A 20,494-nucleotide genomic window follows, 5' to 3' on the forward strand; every position below is an offset into this window, starting at 1 on the left:
GTTTTCCAAAACAACTAAATGCCAGCTGCAACGATATCATTAAATCCATAGTAAATCTAACAAATTAATGAGGAAAGCAATTAAGGCTGTATTAGAGACCTTATTCTTACTACACAATCAAAAATGCTTCTTTACTTTTAACAAAGAAAGATGTCAAAACAAAAGCTCAGAGCTTGAATTCTCATTTTCTGATTGACCAAACGCAGTTAATCTATTTCTCAAATGGCACCATTTTTTGAGGAGTAACTTGCAAAGATCTGTGATATGAAATGGAACAAAGATCAAAAAATAATTAAAAAAAAAAAGAAAGTAGAGGCAGAAAGGAAAAATATGAAAAAAGAGGAATTAAGAAAAAAAAAAAAGGTAGCAGCGGCATGAGACAGAGACCATGGTAGAGAGCTGTATTTACGCAATCATCTTTCGCTTACAAGTAATGTCGTAGGCAAACCCTCCCCTTAGCTGATGGATATAAAAGAAATGAACATGGGTAAAGAAAAAGGCAGCAAGAAAGATAACACTAAATTTAACTGTATGGTTATAAATTTATATGATGTTAAGGAAAATTAAATCACTAAATCTGTAAACTTTCTTTAACTAACTCTCAAATCCAGGGCTTTGTCATCAAAACGATCGCTTACAAGACAATCCCAGCACCCCAAGGATTTTCTTTTATTTTTTAAGTGTTTAGCCACACATATTAACTTGTCAGCATGGTATTTGAAAGTTTAATGATGTTTTTCTTCCTTCCTTTCATTGCTAAATTCAGTAGTCTACCGGGAGGTGAAAGCAACATAGCCGTGCTACCCATGCTAGCCCATTAGCCAGGTGCTGCAGCATGCCACTGCCCAGCCAACCTCCCACTTAGCCATAGTGGTGACAAGTACTTGTCTTCTGTGAAGCTCAGTTTCATTCCATCTATATCTGTTATTTTAAAAATTCAGTGTATGAAAAATGATGAAAGAACCTGAAGTCCTGGTAGACAGTAAGTGATGAGAATGACAATCTGGTCAGAATGGTAAAATTTAGAAAACTGAATTGTACAACTGCTTAAGAACCAACAGTGAGATCCAAGTTCAACACAAAGCTGATATTTCCAAATATTTGCAGTGAAAGGAGCAAATTCGGCAATGTTTCTTCAAGAACCTCAGTGGATTCAGGTCATCTCACTAAACAGAAAATGCACGTACAGAGGGTCAGCTGGAGTGGGCTGGGAGGTTGAAGAGCCAGGACAGAGGATAGAAGCCTACAGCGAGGTTCAGTTGGCATGGAGCAAGGTGACAGCAAAATGAGTCAGCACTATCCAAGCCAGTTAGGTTTTCCACAGATGAGGGAAAAAAGAGGGGAGGATAAGACAATGATTTAAAGGGGTCAGAAATAAAACAGTTATGTCTCTGTGTAGAAATGCTTCATATTAATTTGTTCCTTCACAAGGGAAAGAACATATATATACACTCAACGGATTACATGTAAAGTTGAGCAATTAATAGCGGAAAAGAAATTCATGTGTCAGCTCCTAACAAGGATCTCACTGTTCTTACAAAATACAAACAAGCCAATCTTACAAGTGTTATAAAAGGGGATTTATCTAAGCACCTTCCTGAGAAATGGAAAGTTGTATTTGATATATCAAAGGCAGCACAAGTTGCAGCACAAGTAACAACTACGGAAAAAAAAAAAAGGCAAAAAAAAAAAAAAAAGCAAAGCATAGCCAAACATTGCATTAGCAGCAACGTATTTGATGCGTGGAGGAGGGAAATAGGGAAGTGATATAAATAGGATAAAGCGAGCAGTCCCAATGATGTTAATGAGACTGTGTATAGAATAAGCACGTCACTATAAACACAGACCACATGATCCACCCTCGTATATCCATACATTAAGGAACCATTATAGCAATACCCAGGGTATTCTTATAGTTTCCATTTTTATGTGGACTACTGGGAACCATTTTGATAGATACGTATTGTAATGCTGGAGTGAGTTCAAAAACAAAAAAATAAAAAGCCTCAGTATAAACAAGACTAAAGGAATTGGTGTGTGAGGAAAGAAGAAAATAGCAAAGTGTTCCAAACTTGGAAAAGATGCAAGTAATGCAGATTCTTACAGCTTATAAATATGTGAAGGATGTAACCAGCAAAGAGGGATGGTAATTAGTCAGGACAAAATGAGCTTAGCTTTAATTAATGAAAGGGAAACAATTGCAAAAATAATACGTGTATCAGAAGATGCCTTTTTTTTTAATTATAGAAAAGTGCAACAACAGTTATTTTAAAGCCTAAAGCATCCTACACAGATGTGCACATCAGGTCATTTTACACGGCGTGCAGTGGTAATCTAGACCTCCATAAGGGTGCAGTCATGACCCTAGCAGATGGCTGCTAACACAAGTTGACCAAAGAGCCTTCTACGACCTCTTCCTTTGAATGACAAACCTTCTGTTCGCAACCAAACTGCACAACAGGTTTGCATGAAAATACAAGTATTCCGAGTACTTATGACTATTCATTTGAATGAAAAATTTGAAGTGCTTACAGCAAATAAACACACTTCTGGAGTGATATTACCATTCTGATGGACCATATGGCTTCAGTGTATTTATGCAGCAGTGAGCTCCTTGGAGCCTTTTTCAGGTGAGCCGTGACAGAAGATACGTATTGGGCTCATAAGGCACGTTTGGGTGGGAGGTGCAACTGCAAGCTGCCCATCCTACCCAAACTTCACCACTGCCATATTTAAGGAGGTGTTTCCTCAAGAATTCCTGTATTCTTTCCCAGCCCAAGACCAAAATCTGTCACCAAAATTTCATGTAGCTGGCAACAAATTATGTAAAATTCCCTGAGAGACTGTTGCCAGCAAGAGGAGCAGTTGCTATTCAAGAGGTCAGTGTTTCATTTATTAAAACCCCATCCACCCGCTAACAGCACTGAGCTCCCTCAAAATTTCTCCCATCTCATGGGGAAAGTCAGATCTGCTCCGCAACACCCCACAAGCACACAAGAAATATCACTGAATAATACACATCACTAACTTCTTGTAACACCAGTCCTATTACTTTGAGGGACGGCAGGAGAGCCTTTGAAGAAATGGGGCATTGAGTAGTTCTTCTTTGTAGGTGGCTGCCATATTAATATTTGTTACTTACTGTCCCTGTTTCACTGAGTTATGTCGTGAAATAGAAATACAGTTATATTAACCCTATTGTAATCCTGACATTTCTTGGAAAACGTGGCCTATTAGCAATTAATCTTAGAACTGGAGGTAATATAGTGCTCTCCACTTCACTGACAGCACTACTCATCGTGCATTTATAGCTAATACAAGGACCCTTGACAGGGGAGAGAGAACTAGGCAAATGTGTTAGAAACTGCGAAAATGAGATAAAAGCTACTGACTTTGTACCCTATAATCCACCAAAAGCTTTCTTCATTTTTCCTAGAGTTAAACACATACTTTAAGAGACAAAAGGTTCATTTTTTCCCTCTCAATGCACACATGTGAGACTTATTAATGTTAATTGGATTTATGAATGCCCACTGAAAAGGGAAGAAACTGTAAAGATTTCACATTTGCAGGGAAACAATCAGAGGAACAATTTCTTATGTGTCTAGCTGATGAAGAGATGAGGAAATAATGGATGAGTCATTTTACATTATGATTCAAAATTCCTAAAATAGATTAGATGAAAACACTGATTTCTGCACGGGTCATACTAATGTAAAGGAATCTTTCTAAGAATCTGAGTCGAACCTTCAAGTGTATCTGTGCTTCTAATTACCTAACTCTGAGAATAAATCATGGTCTCTGAATTGTAATTATACAGATTTGTAGCAGTAATTCAATCTGGCAGGTGTAAAATACAAGTGTAATTTCCTCTATCCCCCCTGTAGTCTTCAAAGAGACACTGAACTTGAGCCATTTGATAATTTATTCCATATTGTAGCTTTCACATTTATTATGCATCAAATTTCTGATAGATCTTTTTGGAAGGTGATTATATATGGCTCCGGTTACTCTACTGATTTCAGAATAAATCCAACGTTCATTTACCCAGCCTGCAGTGGCCAAAAACTTCAAAGTAAGCTCAAAACTTCTGCTATTTGTGATGGGGGTAGGGAAGAATAAACAGTCTTCATGTAGACAGACTTGCTCTATGGGGACTTCAAAGCTGGTCTTCTCCCATCGAATGAATTGGAAGCTATCTGTACGTATTAAATAGCTCCTTCTTACAGAAAGAGATTGCCACTTGCAAATAGGGAGAAGCTGTGCTTTGGCACTGCCTTTCCCTCAGAATCATTATTTACTCTAAGTAAATAATGGACTACAAGAAGTTAGTGCGATGCTGCATCACTGAGTTAAAGAGGCCAGAATATAGAGAAAACATAAATATATATGTATGTATTTTATACGTGTAAATATATATATAAAATAGAGACAACCCACAACCACCCCATTCCTACTGTATGAGGGGGTGCAAAATACCCGGCCAATTTCCCGGAGATACTCAAACCATGGAAGCGCACACTATCCATCCCTCGGCGTGACAGCTCTGTGGGCTGAAGAGCAGAAGCTTTATGGCTTTTTCCTTAATTTTTGCTCTGCCGCAATCTGCACCTCCAGTAAGACGAAAAATTGCACCTGGTTACTGCATACTAGCAAAAAGGTCATCACAGGAACATTCCTAATGCTTTCCTAGACCCCAACACCCGCCTAGCAGACTGACCTATTGTGGGAGGAGAATAGGATCAATAGAGAAAGGAATAGAGTGCAGACCTTAAAACTTCTTTATGCTTCCTACTTCAAAAGTACATAAAGCCTTCCCTCCCCTCTTTAAAAACCACTGGAGAAGAATACTCTGTTGTAGGACTTGGAAAGCATACGACGATCAGCACAGGTCGCTGCTTCCCAGACTTCTTTGCCGTCACACTGAAGGCATCTGCCCATGAAGAGTATCTCTGGATGAATGATAGTGGATTTCCTCATCTCTGTCAATGCCAGACAATCAGCATACAATAGAAAATGCTCAGTTTGATCTATCTTGCCTCTGCACAATGCTGTTCTACTGAAAACAAATCAACTCCTTTATCGGTAATCCTCTTGGGTGCCTTTTAAAAGCCTTTCCAAATTAAGATTATACTTGCCAGCATTTTTTAATATGAAAAAGTGTAATCAATAAAATACTGCTGATAACTCAGATGATTTGCAGGGGGGGAAATTAAATATGAATTAGTTTGGAAGAGTTCCGAGTCCATCATCTTTCTTAATTATAAATTGGGTCACTGGCTATGAATTGCATGACTCAGCTCAGGAATGCCTAAAAAGAAATCATCAGTAGATTGAACAGTTGCATTTGATTTATTTCTTAGAGCTAAAACAAGCACTATATTTTGGACCTCTAATCGCTTAGGAGGTCCCCAGAGAAAGCTGGAGATGTCACTCCTGACAGCTACCTGTCATCTGGGACGAGGGGAGACAAGAGTGCCCAGTGATCCCAAAAAGCTGTGAGCAGAACGTGACAGTGACATGCCCAGCTCCTCAAGGAACCTCCTTACTGCAGAATAAATGAAAAGCCACTCTGCTACAAACTGAACACAGACTGATACCATAACTGAGGCTGGGAGGGATGTTCAGTCCCATGCTGTCCTTAAAGCACAGCTAAGCAGATTAGGGCTGCTCATTCAAGCTTTGAGCACCCCCAAGGATGGAAATCCCACAGCTTCTCTGCAGTTTGACCACCTTCAGGCTAATTTTTCTTTCCCTTTGTACCTGATCACAACTTCCAATGTTCCCACACGTGCCCACTGCCTCCCACCACACAACTCTGAGAGGCATCTGCCTTAGCAAAACACCCCAAATCTCTCAAGTTCCTCAATGAACAGAGCAGATGCTACCACTGGCACGACAAACATGCTCGAAGTGATACGCAAAACTTTGCCACTGAGCTGCAGGTACTCTCCATTGCTGATTTCATATCATCAACTACTGTAAGTTGTTTGCTGTCCTTGGTAACTTCTCCTTTTCTCTGTAGCAAACAGCGTGGGTATTTGTGTTACCTTCCCATACCTAGTTGTGGTTTCCCCTCCACCACAAGTGCACCAAAAATCTCTCCTCTGCAGGTCCACCCTGGGCAGCCTGTAGCTACAGCTGCCACCACATTTCGGCAGACTTCTTCCAGTTCTGGTGCCTTGACACCTTCGTACCCACGAGCACTCTCAAGTGTTTCATAAAGAAGCTCAAGGACTTCTGACATCCTGTTGGTAGCAAGCTCTCTGCTCACCAGGCCACGAGTATTACAGCTCCATAAACCTCCAGAAGTATTCCTTTAAAACTCTTTTAATCTTTTCTAATCCTTAATTCTACCTCCTAGTTCACTTATTTACCAAACATACAGCTGCTGGATGATTTAGAGGCTCATGTGCACAGTAGAAGGGCAAGCAAATATTATCCTGATTTTTTCTCCCTGCTGAATGATTTTTTTCCCCTCAAAATTCACTATCAGAAAATCAGTATCACTATTAGAAAATTCAATGCAAAGAACCAGCAAAATCCAAATCTATTCAGCAGAGTATTCTGTTAACCCGAGAATATTCTAAAACATCAACTACATTTTTAAGAAAGAATAAGCTGCATGAAAGGCTCTTTAAAGTGCAGTGTCTATCAAAAATCTGTTTGATTCATTTAAAGTTGTTTACTGCTCATGTAAAAGAACATAATGTTCTTCCTGTAATTACATTGTCTCAATTTTAAGCAAACTGAAACTTTTTTTTTTAAATAAATAACATTTTTGTAAAAATACAGTATTTTGTAAAAAAAAATATATATATATATAGGACGCTGTGGTTTAGTGTGCTGTGCTGTGAGTAAAAGCACAGTAAAAAAAATAAAAGCTTTTGGCTTTAAAGATGTAGGCTCAGGTGGTTTTCACTGACTGCTTGGCCAACCCTCTGTATACATCAAAACCCCACACAGACCAAGGATTGTCCCCAGATTTTAAGTCCAGACATTTTATGAAACTCCACTTTCTGAAGCAGCAGTCACCATGCTATCCACTAATGGGTATTGGGGCCTCCTGTTGCAGACACTCCCAGCAGAAATTAAATACTTGGGAACTGCAGAACAGATATCCTAAAGGAGCAATTACATTCCACAGTGTAAATCCATTTATAAGTGTATTTACTATAACTTTATGGACACCTACACACAGTAAAAGAATTTTATTATAATTATTTTTTAAATTACAGTCTCAGACGCATTGATTCATATTAGCTGTGGAAGGATGTTATCAGTAAGCTGGAAAGGAGGCAGCTTTCCTATTCCAGGAAACTTATCTCTAATAGGTGAAGAGACAAATTCTACCAGACATTTTGTAATAAAAAAGTTTTAAGAGGAAGACCTGGCCAAGACCTGACCAACATAAGTAAAGTGGCTAAATGTGAGATGTGAGAAATGTACAACTTAAATATTGGAGCTGGGCTGGGCCCCAGAGCCTGATCAGTTTCTATTTGTGGAAAGGAGAGTCTCTAAAAATATCACAGAAAAAAAAAAAGTCATTTTAAAGAAATGCAAATGAGCATGGTCAGACAAAAAGCCTGACCAGTCCAAATTATGTTCCTATGTCTTTTGTACAAACTGAGAATACTGATGAGAGACTAAAAAAATTCTCTCCCGGTTCCTCAAGCTAAATCTAACCATTTTCCAAGGCATTTTTTAAGAATCTGAAGTGAACCCCCTGGTTGTTGTCAGGACAGCAATGCCAGGCTGGGGATCCAGTGTTGCTCCCCAGGCCTTATTTGAGGATTTGTTCCTACAGCAGTGGGAGAAGAAATGGCATTTCCTTTCTGGACAACTCTCTCTGTATAGACCTGTATCTCTGTATCCACCATGGGGTTGGAACCTGCATTTCCATACTGAAAATATTTGGAAATTTGCTCTCTGAACTAATATATAAACAGGGTTGCATGGGAATTCATGTCCACACACAATTCGGATTCTTGGAAAAAACATTCTCTGCCAAAGGCAAAAATAAACCCTCTGCCCAGCCCGTGCCCCTGCCACAGCCAGTCCTCAGAGGAAGGGAACTGCAAATACATTTTAACAAAATAAATTAATTACAGTTGGAGTTTACAATTCCAGCTCCCTCATGCCTCCAGGCAGTTTCTTATCTGTACTGGAAAAACAAGGTTAAACATGACAAATATTGTGCCTCCTTGTGAGTAAATGTTGTTTTGTTTACTTTGTTTGGTTTTTTTTAAACAACATCATGCTACAGCTCATCATATAACCATCTCTCAAGGATGCTGGAGGAAGAGCATTTGTTCTCTCTCCAAAACTGTATGGAAAAATAAAATGGTCTGACTAGTGTTTGTTCATAGCAATTGGCCCAATACAGCCAAATTAGGAAGGCTCGATGCCTCTCCCATGCGCACATTTGAATAACAAGTGAGAAAAAAAAAAAGCAGCTCAGTTACTTTTGCCACCAGGGTATGTTGAAGAGTCTTTGCGATAATGAAGGCTGCCATCCTTATTAACTGTATTAAGACATTACATAATAGAAAATACAGTGGATTGATTTTGTGGGGTTATCCAGACCATTCCTGTATCCCAAGATGCATCTTATTCAACAGCACTGGTTTTTGCAGATGCTCCTTGTTCCTGCTGGTGTGCCTAATTGCCATGCAGAAAAGAAATTATTTTAATTGTCACCAGGTAGGGGCATCCAAGACCTTGCAGACACTTGGTCAAAAGCCCTGCTCGAAAACCCACTGTGCTAAACTAAGACTACTTTTGATTTCGGTGTCCTCCAGATCTGCTCCTCACTGTAAGCATTTGTTTCAGTGGTGAATCCCTCCTGGCAGCAAAGTCAGCAGAGCAGCATGTTTCCCCCACCTACAGAAGAGGTGAGACTTTCAGAGTTGCAACCTGCACATTGAAAAAGTTCAGTAGGACAGTTTCAGAAGCCTAACAAATCCAAAAACACGAGTGGTTTTGAATATAGAGGAACCAACTTGCTGTTTTCCACTCAGCGTATTTGAGCAGCTTGTTAAAATTAATATTCTGTGTCTCTGAGCTGCAAGATCACTACGGACATTTGCATCAGAAAATATTCAAGGCAAAGGCCCTCCTCAGACTTATTCTTTAAGGCCTTGATCTGGAAAAAAAAAATCTGAACAAGTGTACTAATTTAACCATGGTAATAGGCTAATTACATTCCACAGCATTGCGATGTGTTTGAAGTTTACCATGCATTTAACAAGCTTTTACAGTACAAAAGCTCAGTCGTAACTCTCTTTGAATCAGACACAGTCTAAGTTTAAATCTGCTACACATCAGACTCCAGCTCCTACTATTTTTTGGACCAGACCCTGCACTTGTACAGAGTCTGATGTAGATGACAGTGCAGAGCACACACTGCACTTACAAAAAAAAAAAAAAAGCAGAACGACTCACGGCAAGAGCAACTGCTGCAGGTCAGCATCTTCCTCTGCTTTGAATACTGTTCATATAAACCAACCTTGGGTTTGAAAACAGTAAAACAAGAATAGCAAGAGTATTTTATACTCACTGCACGAGACTTGTGACCTCTTCGAGTTGCTTTAGAAAAGCACTTAAGTTATAATAACCTCCTGTTCACTCAACTGGCTGAACCGATCCTGTTGATGATGCTCAGAACCAGTGCTCTTACCTACAGCTTTAAACAATGCAAGGAGTCACTTGCCTTCACACAAATTAATGCAAGAAGTAGAATAAAGATACAATTTTACTCTTACTTCCATTTTATTACATTATTCTCTTATTTTCTCAGTAGTTTTCAAACATTTTAATGACACTGATTAACTATCAAAATTAAATTAGGTAGAATTTATTTATTTTTAACATTGTAGTGAGTTTCAGCTTCTCTCATAGAAAAGACGTGAACATTTTCACATTCTACGCTCAGCTCATGAGCACAGCAAAATACCAAAGCCATTAACATCTCCACAGGACACAAGCTATAGAAGTAACAGGTGATTTTGTCCCGCTCCACCAGACTTCACTATGTGGCTTGATTTTTTTTGCAGGTTGCCTTGCCACCTAACTTCTCATACAACTGTTAGAGCCATACCCCAGGTAAGGCCACGGCACTGATGTTACTCCACTGGCACAAGCCTGTAGGTGCACACTGCATTTGGTACCACTGACTGCTCACAACTGCTATATACAAATACCCATTTATATGAGGTTCAGTTCAAAATGCCCAAATGCTATCTTCAGTTTTCCTTGTGGTCAGATGATGAGGATGCAAACCCACATTTAAGGGTTGGCTGTACAAGGTCCCAGCCAGCTACTGCCCCACCTCCAGCTCCTGTCTTTGCAGTTACTCAGATACTTAACTGTTCATGGTATGGGAGCTCTCTCCATATACGCATAAATAAATACATTCTCATAAAATACATCTTTATGTCCACCACCACATGTTTAATTTAGCAGATCTGGAAATACATCAGTATTCCACAAAATGTAAAAGAAAGACAACAGACAGCCTGAACAACAGATGGCATTTTCAGAATACACTAGTGTAATCGATTCCTGAACTCCATCGAGTTTTTATAAAAGCATAACTAAAGCCTAGAACTTAAATATATGCATTGTGTACAATCTGTTTACATCTTTATAACCCAGGGCACATCTTTATAACCAAAATGTATACACGTGTATGCGCATACAGACAGACATAGAGAGTGGACAAGCATGTTACTGCTATACATCATAATGGATTTCTGTGTTTAATCCATTTGAAACTCCAGCCCTTGGACTATGTGCTCAACAGGAAAGTTTTTATCTTACCCCCTTTCTATCAGCATCAACAAAACTGACTTAAAACTGGACTTAGAGCAGCCACTGATACCATCCAAAGGTCTAACTCTTTCACGGACCCCTTTGGGCAATAATAGGGCCTTACTTCTTCTGATCGCCATTAGAGAAAATGTCCAATTAAAAACTATGAACAAGTCCTCCGTGGCCAGTTCTCCATCACTGTAAACCTATCTTTTTGTTTATATTCTGAAAGATGTTTTAAAGATTTAGCAAATCACCCATGGCTGTGACTCCAAACAACCAATTTCTCCCTCCAGAGAGCTATTCTTTCACACAAGTTTCAATACTTCTTGAGATTATAAACTGCAAGACAGCACCACAGCAAGGAAGATGAATTACAGTGAAAGACTAGTGTCATTTGACCTCTATAACACAAGGCATAAAGAAGCACGCGCTACGCGTATGAAAACTTCAGGAGATCCATGGACAAAAGGAAGAGCTGTAGCAAGTGGCAAGGTATATAAACTGCTACTGCTAAGAAAAGGAGACTTGGGAAAAGCTTCAAAGTCCCTGAGTGTGAAGCCTGATAATAAATGGCCAAGCAATCAGGCCTGCGTTCACTGCTGAAACGCCAAGGCATGAGCATTATTACATAAATGCATGGGAATAGCATCAGAGCTGTTTGCCTTTGTTGTGTTTTACTGACTGGCATCATAAGTCGCGAGTTTCTTCCTCAAAACACGTCTGCCACATGACAGACAGAGTCTGGTCTGTTTGTGCAGACCAACAAAACCAACCACAGCATCTTTCCTCAGGAGTTGATACGACACTGAGTACTCCACTGGCAGATTAGCTATCATTATGAGATTGCACCTATTTGAAGACTGTTTCAGATGGCAGAAGCTGCCATGGGGAAAATAAAGCCTTATTCAAGAGCCCAGATACCACCAATTTCATTTAATGAAACTCCCACATTTTCTGAAGAAATTTTATGAGTTTGGATGCTGTTCTTCCACATCTGTTGAGCATCTTTCACGTCAATTCGTAATTGCTATTTATTTTCCTGGTACGGAGCAATGGATTGTAACTGAGTAAGTGTGCCCTTCGCACACCGAGCAGTTATTCAGGCCCGTTAGGGAGCACACACATGGCAAAGCTGTACCAGCAGCTAGCCAGGACCATACAGAGATGTGCATTCCTTCCTTCTGGCCCATCATCTCACTCAAGGCTCGTTCACAAGTGTTTTTTTCCTATTTAATAAAAGAAATGCTTCTCACAGTAGCCTGTTTTCCTCAGACTGCCTAAATCCACTCTGATTTGTTCTTTCTCGTGCCTTCCCTCCATGCTCAGCTTTTCCCTGTATGCCTTGACTGACAGAGCTGTGGCCTTCCCCTTCTTCATAACTTCATAACTCCATCCCTCACCCACTTCTTTCCATCTCCCAAATGACCCCATGTCAAATACCTACACTCAGACACAGACACAGACACAGATTTCTAGGTTGGAAGAGACCTCAAGATCATCGAGTCCAACCTCCGACCTAACACTAAGTACTCCACTAAACCATATCGCTAAGCTCTACATCTAAACGTCTTTTAAAGACCTCCAGGGATGGGAGCACTCAGTGGGCACTAGAGCAAAGCAAAACTTCGAGAAAGGATGTGCCTGTCAATAAGGCAATAGAAACACTGCTGTTTCCTCCTTTTTACCAAAAAAGGGGCCCTACGATCCTCTCCACTGAGAATGGTGAGGACTGTTCTCCACATTCCCCACCTCCGTGGGTAAGTTGTGCAGCTCTCACCCCTTCCCCTCACTAAGGCTTGGGCAGAAGGGTGCTGGCTCCTACTTCCCTGCCCAACCAAAGGACCAGGGCTCTCAGGGTCATTAATGGGAAATCTGTGCAGAGTTTCACTCTCCCCACACCCCTTTCTCTTTTCCTCATTTTTTATTAAACCAAAATAGAAAGCACAAAGCTTTGTGCTTCATGTTCCCTACCTGGGGAGCAGGGGCTTGTAGCTCTTTCTTCCTGTTACCTTGCAGGAGCTTTGAACCAAAACTTTTTAAAGCTTTAAATGACTTTAAATCTGTGTGAAACAGAACACAGCCAAAGGACAATCACACAAGGATCACCTGCAGGGACAAACAATCAGGAAAAAGTGCTTCTCAGTGTCCTCTCGTGGAGATCAGGGCAGAACAAAGCAGGTCCAGGTGAATCCCCGACCACTGCAGAGCAGGACAGTAGGCAAGAGCCCCAAGGACCTTCATCTCTCAAAAACTCCTGAGCTCTGATTTTGCAGACAGGCTAACATTAAACCATCTCAAAACAAGAAACTATCTGGATTCAACTTTGTCAGGGTGATGCAAAAGCACAGATGCTGTCAAACATTTCAGGGCAGTACCTGGGGGGGTGATAAACAGAAAACCCAACTTCATCAGCCAACCAGGAGCAGCACTTTCCCACTTGCTATGAAACTACCAGAGCACACAGAGTCTTGTTTCTTTCTAGAGTACAGTGTCAGAGCTCTCCAAAAGGAGCAAAGGTAAACAAATATGCCAAGTTTTGCACAGAGGCAACTCCACAGTGTGTAAACAAAGGCTGTTTTCAGGTTCTACCCAGTTTATGAGGGAGCAGGGATCTTCAGGAAGCGTGGATTAGGAGCACAGATGAATACAGACAAAAAGCCTGAAAGTGAATTGGGGAGATGTGCCCAAGTCAGAGCTGCTCTGAAAAATTTCTGGTGCTTAGATTTACAAGTTAGAGGTTCTGTTAAGCTTACTGTAGGATGGAAGATACCAAGAGCACGTTAAAAAGGCTGTATTCCTATCAGAACTTCCAAAAATGTGCTCTACTTTGTATTAATTCAGATCTTCATCTTTGTAAGGCTGAAAGCCTCTGAAAAGATTTAACGTTTGATTTTCCAATAGCAGCTGTCTGAAACCTACTTTGGTGCCTCAGAGCTGTTAGTTTGAGCTATCTAACCATGCCACGTTGCAACTCAGCCTTTTTACCTGCTTGATATTAGAAATCACCCAAACACAAATAAATCCTGGTGTCTGCATATAGACCCTTTATCTTATAGCCAGGGACTCTGTTATGCTGTCAATGGAGCACGCATCAAGAGGCCTCCCCTTCCAGCCCAGCGAGAACTTTGCCAGTTACACTGCTCGCTGCCCACAGCACAAGCTTTAAAGGCAAGGTTTCTAACAGCCAAGCCATAAGCAGTGCTATCTATTCCCCCACAAACATCTATTCTCCCTCACGGCAAAGCAGGGTTGAGTTAGATTTCTTTCCAGGGTGTTTCAAAGCCTATGCAATATGCTTATTTGAAGTTTAAGATAACACCAGCCTTACTTTGATCACTAATGTTTGCACCAAAACATACAAATCTGGACTGTTTCCTGATACCAAGAAAAAAAAGAAAAGAAAAGAAAAAAAAAATTACAAAGCAAGAACAAAACACTACTGAAACAGGACCCACGAGGAACTGCAGGATGATACACAGTCCCAAAGTTACACCAGAGCATTCTCAGCCTTGCCAAATGCATCTCGACTGAAATTGTTCTGTAGAAAGAAGACAATGTATTGTGCAATTCTTTTAAGCATACCGTGGTTTGCAACTGTAACAGGGAGATATTACACACATATTGCCATCTCATGGATGCTACAAATATTTGTTTAAAATTCCAAGAATGCACTTCCTTACAGAGAAATGTGCGGAGTCCACAGCAAAGAGAACTGCTGTAAGATTTACAGCATGAAAGCAGGAACTTTACACTTGAAACGGTCCAAAAATCTGCCTCCGATTCTCTCGTAGTAGTTACTATTTTTACGACTTGGCTCAGCCTTGCTTTAATCTCTTTATTTAGGAAGAAATTGCAAGCTTGCCAACTCTAGCAAAATGTTAAGCACTTCAGTAAATTCCCTGTCGACACAGGTCGTGCATTCGAGGGAAGAAGAGGGTGGGGAGCAAGCCCTGCTCCATCCCCTGCGAGGGGGCTTTAGGAGCGGGGCAGGGAGCGGCGGGCAGCGCGGCTCAGCCCTGCACCACGCTGCAGACCCCTGCCCACCCTACTCGGCCACACTAGTGCCTTGCTGGGCAACAGGGCTCGGGCAGCGTGGGGCTGAGGCCTTCAATACTTGCCCCGTCCACGTCTGGTACCAGCTGCGAGGCAGCAAAGCCCGCAGGTGCAAGGACAGCCGAGCACGCATGGAGCCAGGATGCTTGAGCATCCGTGTGGACTTCATAGAATTACCGAGCCAGGTTGTCAGAACTGATCAACTCCATCCAAACCCAGGGTTTGTTTTAAAAAAGCACTCGGCAGGCCACCGAGCAGCCAGCCAACCAACCAGCCAGCACAAACGCCTCTTGTTTTTGCAGCTGCCTGCGAGCAAGCGAATCCTCCTGCCCAAGTAAGTGAGCAAGTTTGGGCTGCCGCTTGCCTCGCCGCGCACAACGGGACCTCTGGCTGTCCCCAGCACCCGGGGAGCCGGCAGCCCCCTGGAGACCCTCGCCAGCTCCAGGTGGCCAGGGGATGCACCCAGCCACTCCCAGCCCCTCCTGGACTCCACGCCGGGGGCTGTAACCCCACGCTCAGGTTGGGGTGCCCATTCCCAGCGTTTCTAGGGCCGGGCTGCAAATGCTCAGCCCCGCAAAGGGGAGCCCCGGTGGCTCGCAGGGGGGAGCAGCACCCGCAGAACTCCCCCGAGGGAGCGGAGCGCTCAGCCCCGGCCGCACCGCACGCCCATTTGCATACAGAAATATTAAATAAAATTAAAAAGAAAAGCCCGGCCAGGGCTCCAGCTCCCTGCACCAGGCGCTAACGCACACGCAGCAATTTCCATTTCGCCGGAGCCACCGCTACAACGAGAAGGAGAGCGCGGAGAGGCGGGGGGGTACAGGCTGGGGGGGAGGCAGGAGAAGACATTACCAGAGTTTTGTCCCCGTTCTTGCTCAGGGGACCTCGGAAAACTCCCTTGATGTTGCGAAAGTGCCCGTTGCTGAGGTGCGCCGAGCTGATGACGATGTAGTAGCACTCCATGGGGCCGGGGCTCCCCGGGCGCTGGGGGCCCGCTCGGGAGCCCCCCGGCATGCGCGGCACAGCCCGGCACGGCTCGGCACAGCCCGGCACGGCTCGCCTCGCCTCGCCTCGCCTCTACACCCGGCGCGGCGCCTGGCGGGGGAGGAGGAGGAGGAGGTGGTGGCGGAGGAAGAGGAGGAGGAGGAGGAGCGGCGGCATCGCCGTGGCTTCGGCGGAGCCGTGTGCGGTGCCGCCTCCGGCGGGCATAGCGGTATTATAGCGGGCGGTGGTGCCGCTCCGCTGCACGGAGCCAATGGCAGGGAGACAGCGGGCCGGCGGCGGCTGCCGGGGGGGGACAGCGGCCACACCACACCGCCACGGCAGGTAAAGGCTGGGAGCTCCCCCCCGCATCCCTCTTTTTTTTTTTTGGGGGGGGGGGGGGGGAAGCGCCACCGTGGGTCGGGGCGGGGTGGGATGGCCAAGCATCCCTCCCACCATCCTACCCCCCCATCCCTCCCGCTTTTCCTGTACATATATATTGAACATTGCTTTTAAAATACCTCGGGTCAGCCGCTTCAGGGCGGGGGCCCCCCAGCCCGGCTCTGTAACTGCACGCACCCGCCGCTCCCTCGCCTCCTGCCCCGGCCCCGCTGCGCTTCCCCTGCCCGGGGAGGGATGCAGGAAAAAAGGGTCCCCGCCTGCCCCCACCCCGGAGCGAGGCAGGGAGCCGGGAGCCATCCTCCGCTTTTGGCACGGTTTGGGAAAGGTTTTTGTGTTCAAGATGCTCGGGTCCTGCTTTTTTGTCCTCCCCAAGAGAGCCCTGATTTGCAGCCTCATCGCATAGGACGCGAAGCATCCCCAGCCGGCTCACCTTCCAGCCTGCTCTGCCTTTGTTCTGCATAGCTAACAGGAGCATTTACGGGGCCACAGTCCGGTGCTAAAAGAGGGAACGCCTCAGAAAATAAGCGCAGAGCCGCGATGTAACCTCCAAACCCGTCCCCTAGTCAGCAGCTGCTGCTGGCAACCAAACATCACCATCCTATCGCGCTCTCCCTCAAAAATAAAGGCACCCAGGAAATTTTGGAGGGCGTAGGGGAGGAGGACAGACACTTTTCCTACCAGAATCTGTGCAGTTTGTATCCCTGATAAAGGAAGCAACAAATCATGGGAGGTGCCTTGCTCCGAGGAGACTTTTCTATCTGCTCTACTTCCCACCCTGTGGTGAGCAGCACAACTTGACAGGTGTCATTCATCCCTCTGAAGCTGCAGTACTTTGGAAGGGATCCTGGAAATGCCAAAAGCACTAAGTTTTGACAGCCCGGAGATAGGTGAGGTACCAGAATTTGCTGCTGCTTGTCACAGCCCCCAAAAATAGGGTGAAAGAGGTAGGCACACATAATAGCCCACTGGTTTTGTGTGCATGTTTGTACATGCACAGCCAAAAATAATCAGTAGGCTCAGTACAGTATAAACATGGAGTCAATATCATAAATATTTGATAGGTTTAACAGCATCCCACATTTATGGCACAATTCCAGCCCCAGCCTGTCTCACAGGTGTAAATAACATTGAGATGGGACCCTTCCATATTCCAGGTTGCTGGAAGCTATAACGTTAGTTTTTGTGGTGGGCTTTTTGATGGTGCTGGCAAGGGAAAAGCTGCCAACTGGAAGGTTTAGGCGAGAAGCTCCCCTGGGCAGCAAGTCTTTCACAAACATCCCATATTTGGGTAGGATAAAGTAATGAAAAGACAGAGAACAGTAACCTAAAAAAAAAAAAAAAAAGAAAGAAAGAAAGAAAATTATTCAGCTTCTTTTTCTGGGAATAGGGCATAACGCGTATTCATTCTTGGACTAAAACACCAATTTTTTCCACCCTTCTGAACATAATGTTCCTGCTATGCCAGCTCCTCACAGCCAATCTCCTCTGTGCATTCTCCCTTGCAAAGAATCACAACGTTTGAACGTCTTGGAAATGCCTGCACTGACCACTTGTTACGTAGTGCAAGTGTTTAATTGCCTTCTGAAACCAGGGGATCCCACGTGCAGGGCCGGAGGGCTGCTCTCAGGGCTTGTGAGAGGCATGCAGACACTGCTAACACTGCTAACACGCTCTTGCTGGGAGTACAAGGCCATGGGAAATGAGAGCACCCAATAAGCAAAATATAGGTCTACTTTTTCTAATTGGCTGCATTTTTTTTTTTTTTTTTTTTTTTTTGCTTCCTCTCTCACACTTTACTATCTTCAATTTTCCTTGTGGTCACACATGCTCAGGTGCTTCTTCCTCCCAAATCTTTTCCCTTTAAAAACAAATCTTAATAAATTGCTAATTTTCTAAGCCCCTAACCTCATGGTTCTACATACCCTCAGCCCTACCTATTTCTGTCTCTGTCCTATTCCCCTGAGTAAATATGCGGGGTTTGAGCTGAGGAGACTATTCATTCAAATCTCTGCCACACAGCAAGTGTGGTGCTGCTGATTTACTCATTCTCTTATTCTACCTGATACTTCCTCTTCAGGAAAATCTCCAAGGAGTTCCTGTGTAAAACTGCAAATATCAGCTCAAGGAACTGGATATGGATTTGAGAGACCTTGTGGAGAACTTCTGAACTAGAAGCCAGTGAATTAATTACATTAATTCACATATGTTGTACTGTTTTTTTTGGGGGGAGGGGGGGTGGTTGGTTGGTTTTGCCTGTGACAATTATAATAATATTCTGTAGTTCAACATGTTGTAACTTTCATCATTCAAGGCCTGGCATAATTCAGAAAAAAATACTCGACGGTATCAATAATACCCTTTTGTTTAACAGTCTCCAAAGCATGCCATGGCATACGTATTACCAAGTGAATATATTCTGATAAATCCTTTCACTCGCTGCTGAAACATATCCATCAAGGATAGAAAGAAGTATCTGTGGAGTAAGGCACAAGAAACCCAATTCAGCTGCCACCACACTTCTTATTGAATTCATTATGATTCAGTTTATCCTAAGAATCTCTCCCTCTAACTAATCTGCTGAGACGCACCTCTTTATCCTTTTTGTTTTTATTTTACTTTACTTTCTCAGTCTCTTTCTATTGATCTCCTTCATTTTTTTTTCCTCCAGTTAGCCTTCCATCTTTCCCCATTCTTTAGATGCCCTCCACCCACTCATTAAGCAGAAGGCAAAATGGGAGTATCCTTTTTACCTTTTAAAGGCCATTACGATGTAATGCACGTTATAGTGGCGAAACACACGATACGCTATACTACAAATGCATTCATTCATCAGCTATGGGGGTGGTGAAACTAGAATAAAGGAAACTGGGACACTCCTGTAGCCTGGTTGCTCAGCACATCCTTCACCACACACAAAGATCATCACAGTGGCCTCCCTGTCTTGGGGCACAAGCCACGTGGAGAGCTGCTGCCACCATTGCCAAGGAAAGGCAACAGCACTTTGGAGCCCTGTGAGCTCTTGGGCTGCATCCTTCAGCCCTCAACAGTGGCAGCAAGAGGACTGTGATCTGAAAAGCTGCAACAGAAATGTATTAAACCCTGCAGTAGATAGAAGATTTGTGCTTTGCTTTGCCAGCACTGCGAAGCGCGTCATTTCACACTGCCGTTCCTGCAAGGCATCGCAGGAAGCCTCAGCCTGGTGAGGATTGCCCCCTCACATGCCCGCACAGCATCTCTGTCCAGCCCTGAATGAGCTCACGTGGCTGAGAGATGCCAACACCTTTCCTCCCCTCCTCTTCCAAATCACCAATACTACCGCTGTCTGCTGTAGGATACTGTAGGGAAAAACCTTTTGGTGTTTAATAAGTCAAATATGTGACCCTCTGGCTTGCCTTCTTAACATCTGAGCTGTCAGGGAAACTGCAGCATATGTAAGCTCCTAAAATTATTTCCCCATTCAATCTCTCCCCTCAAAAATAAAATTGTTTAAAGCTTATAGCTTGAGAACTGTGCTAGATCCCCTGGCACACCTCTCAAACCGCACTTTGAGGAGCATTGAAGATGCTGGCGCAGTTTGACTGCAAGCATTGCTGCTTCATCCCCCTCTTTCAACTTGCAAACTGGGGGAAAGAGGCATTCCAGATACAAGGTGACATCCAGAGGTTGATGTGCTGTTCACTGTGTTAAACCATATAGCAGGGTCCTCCAAGCAAACCCTCCAGCATGCACACAGGTGGAGCAGCTCTACACGGAAAGCACACAGAGCCAGCCACCAACACCTGATGAGTCCTGAGACCGATCCATGACCGACTGCTATGGAAAACACTCCTCAGCTTCACCCCGTAATAATCTAGCACAACAGTGCAAGGAATAATACTCTATAGATAGCACTGGAAAACTCAATAAAGACAAAAATATCCCCCTCCATAAATCAAAACCCAAATGCAGTAAGACCGCAGAATGGGTGTGCTTCCTCAGAGACACCAGCTAAAGCCCCCAACATTCTAGCACACAAATTACACAGCCTGCACAATATTAAAGCCAACAGGACATTAATCCCAGAAAGCAATATCCAAGGAGATCTCAAGCAGCCCTTCAGTGTCTCGTATGCTCCTGAAATGAGAGCTGGCTAATGAGCACATTTTAATTTTTAGCAATTAATTTTTTTTTAAATTTTAACCAGTTAAAAACTTGCTTTGTTAAAAAATACATAATACTTCAAAGATACTGAAGAAGCAAAAGG

The 20,494-nt window shown here is 43.5% G+C and overlaps 1 protein-coding gene across 2 annotated transcripts in view; it reads right to left on the minus strand.

Moving 5' to 3' along the window:
- The window catches only part of ZNF804A (zinc finger protein 804A), a 146,921-nt gene extending 130,947 nt beyond the window's left edge, over positions 1–15,974 (minus strand). Inside the window, exon 1 of one of the 2 annotated variants that reach the window (XR_004777191.2) lies at positions 15,721–15,950. Coding sequence is in view for 1 of the 2 variants with exons in the window: in XM_035536852.1 (XP_035392745.1) it covers positions 15,721–15,882 (162 nt within the window). In the remaining variant the exon portion in view is untranslated. Of the gene's footprint in view, positions 1–15,720 lie in introns of both variants that reach the window. The other variant, XM_035536852.1, reaches the window with a different exon arrangement.
- Between the last annotated feature and the right edge of the window lie 4,520 nt (positions 15,975–20,494).

This window comes from Cygnus atratus, chromosome 6, assembly GCF_013377495.2.
Source record: "Cygnus atratus isolate AKBS03 ecotype Queensland, Australia chromosome 6, CAtr_DNAZoo_HiC_assembly, whole genome shotgun sequence".
NCBI lineage: Eukaryota > Metazoa > Chordata > Aves > Anseriformes > Anatidae > Cygnus > Cygnus atratus.